General features: G+C 35.9%; 1 protein-coding gene across 1 annotated transcript; it reads left to right on the top strand.

Moving 5' to 3' along the window:
* Nucleotides 1–7917, top strand: LOC135471014 (G-patch domain and KOW motifs-containing protein-like). Its single transcript, XM_064750062.1, has 11 exons — nucleotides 1–173; nucleotides 1281–1438; nucleotides 2051–2190; nucleotides 2319–2422; nucleotides 3897–4092; nucleotides 4560–4692; nucleotides 5437–5662; nucleotides 5990–6119; nucleotides 6698–6767; nucleotides 7127–7212; nucleotides 7566–7917. Exons 1-11 carry the CDS (start codon nucleotides 1–3, stop codon nucleotides 7704–7706), a joined length of 1557 nt encoding a protein of 518 aa, XP_064606132.1. The 3' UTR covers nucleotides 7707–7917.
* Nucleotides 7918–8086: the final 169 nt, after the last annotated feature.

The following is an 8086-nucleotide window of genomic DNA, read 5'->3' as shown; positions in this document are numbered from 1 at the left end:
ATGGAAGAGAGAGACAAGGATTCTCCATATGAAAACAAGCCAAGTTTGTCATTTGGATTTTCTAAAAAACTCAACACACGCAAGTTACAAAGCTCCTCTCTTAACGAAGAGAAACTGACAGCAAGCGACGAACAGGATTTTTTAAAATCTGTGGAAGGAAAGAAGTTACAAAGGTAATATAGAGTCGTGCAACAACAACAACATGCACATAAATTATAAATTACACCTTAAAGTTTTCATCTCGGGGAACACCATCTAATATCCTTGTTGTCATGTAAAAAAACAATGCATGCTTTTTAAAGTTGCAAATATTATCAATTTGTGGATGAACGAAGAGGCAAGAGTTAAAGAAATTGTAGCCTAATGAATTAGACGTTATAGGCCTATGCTAACCATACAACGTCTAACAGAGGTCTTTTCCCAAAACAGGCAAAATGCTGGGTATTTTCCTACCGGCACATAACCTCCATAGCATTTCCTACCTTAAATGTTCTCAATCAGCGATCTGTAGCCGACAGTATCGGACTTTTATTAGACCACAATCTGCTCCGATTATGATCCTATCAAGCATTTCTAGTCCACAGCCCAGCAAAAACATCTTACACACAGCCATGCTCACTAACCTTTCCACGCAGTAGCTTGGTGCAGAGTTGACTATTCTTGGCGATGTGCATTTTTTGTTTGTCAAGCATGGCAGACGATTTTTATCTGTGAAGAACACCCATCAGCATGGCAAAAAGAGAATACATGGCGAAGGCAAAGATAGCTGCCAGTTCAAAATTTGCTGGTTTTTGGTCTAAATATGACCAATTTGGAACAAACAGAAGCTAGTTTTGTTCCAACAGAAGTGCGATCCCCTGTGCTAGTGATTGCTGATTGAGAAAATGTCATGTAGGAAATGTTATGGAGGCTTTAAATACGGATAGGAAAATACCCAGCATTTTTGGGAAGGCACATCTGTTAGACCTTGTATGCTTAAGATAAAATATCTAATTAATTTGGCTAAAGACAGTAATAAAAAGCTCACATTTAGTTGGCCATCACATTTCATGTACATGCATTTGGTGTAAAAGTAGTTGCCTTTGATTTACATGATTTATAACTTCTACAACATGTTGGATGTTCATGATTCAAAGATTATATTGTTTGTACACTACCTGTGAGTGTCAGATTAGTTTTGTCTTGAAGGTCATCTTCCACGAAACCCAAAACTTCCATAAACTTATCAGAACATAGCTTCAGTAATTTTTTTTTAACATTTCATGGGTTTTACTTTTCAGTATTAAACCAAAAGAAGAAGAGAAAGAATTGGTTATTCCCTGTTTAGTCAAAAACTCTTGGAGGAAGCCAGTGGAAAATAAATACAAGAAAACAACAGATAAACCAAAAGAATACACTGGGGCATTGGAATCTCAAGCAGTTACTGAACTTTTAGAAGGTATGTTAAATCTCTCACATGTAACTTTGATGGGATTGGGATGAGGAAAACAGTTCTTGTTGAGTTCTGGTAAAATTATCCGAGACTGTGGGTTCTGTTTGAGCATTCATTAATGATAGTTTTTGATTTACGTGATCCATCTGGTTATCCTATTCTACAAATTTAGTTTTCTTTAGTAAGGCAAAAAGGTAAATCTTTGGCATCAAATGCTTTTGATGTAAAAGTAGTTTTCTTTGATTGCCTTGAATTTTAAATTCCACAGCCTTTTGGATGTCATAAGTAATGAGTAAATATTTATGATGTCTGTACCCCACATATCAGATATAGTTTCCTCTGGAAGGTGATCTTCAATTATACCAGTTTTAAAAATGTCAATGGTCACAAGTACTGACAACCTTATAGTATTAGTATTAATTTTTATATTTGATTTAATACAACTTCTTATAGGTGTAGTAGAAGAATAGAGGCTCGTGGATTAAATATTCTTGATAATTGTGACTAAAGGGTGTAAAATATGTATTATATGATATTATTGTGTTCATCATATACTACCAAAATGTTACAAGCTCTGTGTTTCATTATGAAGATTTTTCATTTGGCTGTGTAATTCAGAGGCTCGAAAACAGCAGGAAGATTGGGAAGATGTTGGAAAGGTAGACTCTGGCATAGCTATTCCTGTGGTGGTTCAGAACAAGTTGCCAGAGGGATATGAAACAGATGAAAAACTTGATGTCAGTTTACGACCGGATGAGGTGAGCTTCATTCCAAACAGAAAGCCATGGATCATCAATATCATATTCATTAATGTGTGATTTTGCTTTCTGATCTAAAGAATCAGTCTTATAAAAATGACGATTTAAAATTGCCATTTACTCCTCAGGCTGAAGCAGCAGACTATGAACAAGTTCCGATAGAGCAGTATGGCCTTGCCATGTTGAGAGGGATGGGATGGAAGCCAGGAGAAGGAGTAGGCAGGAATAAGAAGTGAGTATTGTTCCTTACTCCTAAATATGTATACATAGATACTTGCCTCTGTCATCATGTGTGGCATCAGCTATGCTTAGATGAGTGAGTACCAACTCACAATATGTGAGTGAGTGAGTGCTTGGGGTTTAACGTCATACTCAACAATTTTTCAGTCATATGACGACGAAGGAATCATTAGGGTGCATGCACGTGTAATGTGCCTCCTTGTTGCAGGACGGATTTCCACCGCTCTTTTATTTAGTGCTGCATCACAGAGACGACTTACCGAAGGCAAGTAAGCCGCCCCGCCCGAGCCATTATACTGATACGGGTCAACCAGTCGTTGCACTATCCCCTTCATGCTGAACGCCAAGCGAGGAAGTTACAACTTCCTCTTTTAAAGTCTTAGGTGTGACTCGACCAAGGATTGATCCTGGATCTACCGGTCCCGAAGCGGACGCTCTACCAACTGTGCTATCCGGGCCGGTCCACAATATGTGAGATGAGGGTTCAATTCCTTCCTTGGGCAGGAATTTTCTTGAATTCCCTTCTAATGTGAACCTGTCAGACGCAAGACAGTAGGACATTGACACCAGTTTATTTGTTAAATATTTATTTTCCAGCTCATCATTATGATGTCACAAAGACTGAATGACATCATAGTAGAAACGGTAACATTGTGCTTCATTTATTTTTTGACACTAAAATGGCTTAATTCTGCTTCAAACAAGTGCCACTTCACAGGATTAAACATATGTCGCCTTCCTTTTGTTTGTTGATCCTGGGTGAAAATATGCCGTCAGCTCTCATGGGGCCATTTGCACTGTCTGTATATCACACTTGAGAAATTGTTCAGTGACTTGGCCAAAGGCCTGTTGTTTACACTGAACTCTCTAGATTCCTGAAGATACAGAACTGACAGCAAGTGTATAATTTGAAAATTCATGTGCATGGCATTTTAAGCAATAGTTAAACAAATAAAAAATTAATAAATATATAAACTTTTAGGAATTCACAATTCAGAGGTCGCCACGATATGGCTTAAATATTGCCAATGTGGAGTTAAGCCACAATCATTTATTCAAATCAGAGGTATTACCCCATAACAGTTGTGCAAAGTATGGAACATAACTACCACCAGACTTAGTTATGAACTAGATCAGTTTTGAGTGTTACTTATTTCTTATTTTGGTATTTGTGGGTATGTATCGCAGAATGCATGTAAGCATTGTTTTTACTTTTTGTTGTAAAATGTAAATTGAAGTGGTTATCAAGGGTAAAGCCCATGTAAGACTTCATGTCTTGTTGATTTATGATCCATGTACATTAAAAGTTATTCAAGGACCTGGCTTATGTGCAGGTCTTTTTATCACCTATAATAGGCTATTAGTTAATTCTTCTGCTTGAATTTCTTAAGTGAAGAACACTTCAGGTTACATGATCTGATACTGACATGTCATTTTGATGTAGTGTTGTAATGTTTTCATTACAGGTCGTTTCAAATAGTGGAGTCTGTTCTTAGACCTAAAGGACTGGGTCTTGGAGCAGACAAAAGTCAGGTATTACAGCTGAGCTATACCAAACAAGGACAGGCACCACAAGACAAGAAAAGCAGTGAAGAGCTTGTATTGAAAAAAGGAGCTTACTGCATGATACAGAAAGGTGCTCATAAGGATTTATATGGAACAGTAAGAACATGGTTTTGGGACAGATTTCTGCTCAGCTCTTTTGACATCTTAATATGGCAGTAGTAAGGTTCCGAGTAGCGTATAAGCACACATGCACCCAGTTTTTATCCAGTGCACTTTGGCATTGGATAAAAAGGGTCAAAGTGGCACCCTTTGAATGGTTGGACCTAAGCCTGTTTGTCCCAGATTTGGAAACAGTGCAAATGTATGTTACATGCTGAATTGGTATTCTGTCTTGGCTGTTATGGCATTATACTTAGTGAGACTCACTTTCACAAAACTTTGTAAGTATATAGTTTGTAACTTCTTTTGAAAACGATGTTGCCTTACATGGCAAAAACCTGGACATGGTCAGGTGCACGTACTTAAGAAAGGGAGAAGGAATATGACATCTAAATTTTTATGAAAGTGGCCCCAGGATTATAAATATTTAAAGTTTACCTTAAACTTGATGTCTGTCTTTGTAGGTGGAAGGATTGGATGACGATAATGCCAGAGTAATGATCAAACTGACCATTGGTGGGAAAATCGCCACACAGAGCCAGTACAGCATCAAGCTGGTTACCAAGCAGGAGTATGAGAAGTACTCCAAGTACCTGAGTGAGTCTTACAATTTGATTGTGTAATATGGCATAGCATCACATAAATCGTATCCATGTCTCATGTACATTACGAGTGTAAAGTACAGAAAATATGGGAGAGTTGAACACAGCACATATAGAAGAGATGTGTTTATGTTATATTTTTAAAACGAATGACATCCCCTCAGGAGAAGGCTGTGGTAGTGTATTAGAAATTGTTCAAATGTACGTGTATAGGGAAGTGTTATGGAAATGTATGGGGAATCATTCAGGTGTTGATTTGATGATTGTGTATAGGAGATTGTTAAAGTGGTTGTGGAAGTGTATTTGAAATTGTTCAATTGTCCAGGAAAATGTGATGGAATTGTATGGGAAATTGTTCAAGTGTTTAGGAAAATGTGATGAAAGTGTGGGAAATTGTTCAAGTGTATAGGAAAAAGTGGAAGTGTATGAGGAGTCATTCGGATGTTGAGGAAAGTTTGATGAAAGTGTAAAAGAAATTGTTGAAGTGGTTATGGAGGTGTATGGAAAAGAGTGATGGAAATGTATGGAAAATTGTTCAGTTGTACAGGAAGTGGGATGGAATGCCACAGTATGTATGTCACAGGCATTTACCTTTGTAAAAATACAGCAGTACATATATCTTTTGTATCTTTGTTGGGTGATAGAATAAACGCTCAAATTTTGTTGTTGTCAATTTGTTAATATTTTAATAGATAATAATAAATATTTGTAAATTTTAAACCATGACATTGTCTTACAGATAAGGGGAAAGTGGACAAATACAAAGATGAAGAAGACAAGAAAAACAGAAAGGCAGAGGAAGAAGAGAGAGATAGACATAAGCGAGAGGAAAGAAAAAGGGATCGAGAATCTGACAAACGAAAAGATAAGAACAGGCATCGAGACAGAAGCCCATATATGTCTGATGATGAAGAAGAGGACAGATGTCATAGAAAACACAAAAAAAGAAGTCACTATGAGCACAGGTTTGTCAAGTTTGAGATTTGCAAGTTTTGGAAATTGACTCCATCATTCTTTCCATTACGCTTAAATGTAATAGTGCTAGTGATGAAATTGTCCTTGATATTAATTACTGTTGTTTTGCTAGATTTGTTAAATGGTGAATGAAACTCCTGAAACATTGAAAGACATCTAAATTACTATAAGCCTGTAATTAGATCGTAAATAGAAGCATCTTGACAAAATCTTTTTTACCAAAACAAGAATTTAGAATTCAGTGTTTGCCAGTTGTAAAATAACAGTATGTGAAGCAAAGTTTACCTTCTTTATATATTGTTTATACTTTTTTATAGGTCATCACCGAAAACTACATCATCGTCATCATCAAATGGGAATGACAGCAGCAAACTATGGGTCAGACCGCAAATAAAAGTCCGTGTGATAGACAGACATTTTAAAAAAGGACGCTACTACAATTCAAAGGTAGTTAGATAATGTGTTATGTCATCGTAAATAAATTATGTCCATTTGGCCAACTGTAATAAAAATTAAGAACACCTGATTATTTGAACCGATGATGTGCTCTGAGTCTGTACACAAGGTCACTCAGCAGATTTTACCTGTAAATATGTTATGCAAATTTTAGAGAATTACCGTAAATGACCAAAATTTTTAGAGGGAAATGAGTGTTTTTATTGCCAAAACATAAAATTTTCCAGAAGAATATCATCCCATGTTCCAACAAACCTCAAAACAGCTTTCTGAAATGTTACTCCCAGAATCAGGAAAAATGGTCATGTTAGTCATGGACGAAATTTATGGTCATTTAGGATATTCACTTGCTTGACACTTGTCACAATAATTTGTACTAATCTGTGATTGCATGAACAAGAAAAATTATTACAGGGTTAACAGTGTTATGATATCATTAAATGTTATTTTAATGAATCATGATCAGTCCAGAATTCATGTGTATAGTTCCTGCAAATTTAGATTACTAGTGCAAAACTAAATTCATTAAATTTAAGCTAATTTGTGTCTGTTTTGTGTCACCTTAACAGGTAGTTGTAGTGGATGTTTTTGACAAAAAAAAATGTGTGGTGAAAACTGATGACGGCAATGTCCTGGAGGGTGAGTAGCCTTCTTTATTGTTATATTGTTCGTGCTAGATCCTTCGGGAAAACTTCACTTAAAAAGGAAAAAATCTCATATATGAAATAACTCAAGTCTGTAATATATTATTATACCTAATGTTATACACTAAGTTATCATAGTTCTGTCATAAATTGTATTCCTCCTTTGTTTGGAAGAAAGTGACACATTTCCCTGAATTACATACACATGCACCATTGTTTAATGGAAATTTCATCATTATGCATAGAAATTTTCTTGTAATAAGGGAAAGCAGACATCAGAAAATGCATAAACAGTAATGACTAGCAGTTAGATTTTTCTATTTCATGGCTTATGTTTTGTGTGTATCTTTATAGGTGTTTCTCAGAGCATGATTGAGACTGTTGTGCCAAAATCAGACCCTGCTTATGCTATGATTGTTTCAGGGAAACACAAGGGAGAGGTAAAGCCCTCAGTTGTTTCTAATGTTAGAAAAAGTGGGCAGTGTCTTATATTTTCATCTAATTGATTGTTGTTTTATGCCATTCTCAAGAAATGGAAGCTTGTAAATTCAGGAAACTCATTTTCTGAGATGGTGTGAAATCTTACATTTTAAGTCAGTCACATATTTTACTGTATTTAAAAATATATTTTCCAGTGGTGACTGGTGGAAGTCCTTGGATAGCCTGTAGTCAATTTCTTTCTCTAAAAGTAAAACAAAACAGAAAAAAAAAAGTTTCTTTGTAGTCGAATTGTGACAGATTCATAGAAAAGGTCTCAGTAGATTTTCACCTCACTCTGATTTAATTTTTGCAGATAGTGCAAGTCATGCAGAGGAACAAAAAGTCTTGTATTGCCATGGTCCAGTTATTACGCAATAGGGATCATGCATTGGAGATTGGATATGACTCTATATGTGAATATGCTGGAAATATTGACGATGTATTTGATTATTAATGGATTAATTCATGATCCTCTTGCTGTCAGGACGATTCTGAAGGGACGATGGAAAAGAATTCAACTCAAGAGTTTTAAACAAGAACAGTTCACGAATGTGTCTGAACTGCCATAGTACAGATCTTCAGATTGCATACTTTTATGATAAATGAGATGTAAAGTTTTATGTAACCATTGGCAGTCTAAATAAAACATGATACTGTACATTGAATAGATTTTCATTACAAATGTGTTGGGTTCCAGAAATTTCAACATAAATTCAGGCTCCAGGTCTGACACATTGTTTATGTATTAACGTTTGTGTTTCATACGGTTTGATTAGACAGATCTTTGTAATTCCCAAGACTCCGTTGAAAAGGTTGAAGAATTAGGGTAACTGA

This window comes from Liolophura sinensis, chromosome 7 (assembly GCF_032854445.1).
Source record: "Liolophura sinensis isolate JHLJ2023 chromosome 7, CUHK_Ljap_v2, whole genome shotgun sequence".
NCBI classification, from domain to species: Eukaryota; Metazoa; Mollusca; class Polyplacophora; order Chitonida; family Chitonidae; genus Liolophura; species Liolophura sinensis.
The sequence above is the reverse complement of the archived record's forward strand: the minus strand, read 5'-3'. Positions and strand labels throughout refer to the sequence as shown.

What these genes read in the sequence shown, in the direction of transcription:
- LOC135471014 (XM_064750062.1), top strand. Translation starts at nt 1, where the DNA reads ATGGAAGAGAGAGACAAGGATTCTCCATATGAAAACAAGCCAAGTTTG. An exon ending in ATAAGGATTTATATGGAACA is followed by an intron (nt 4,093 to 4,559) that starts GTAAGAACATGG and finishes CTGTCTTTGTAG; the next exon opens with GTGGAAGGATTGGATGACGA. An exon ending in TGACGGCAATGTCCTGGAGG is followed by an intron (nt 6,768 to 7,126) that starts GTGAGTAGCCTT and finishes GTATCTTTATAG; the next exon opens with GTGTTTCTCAGAGCATGATT.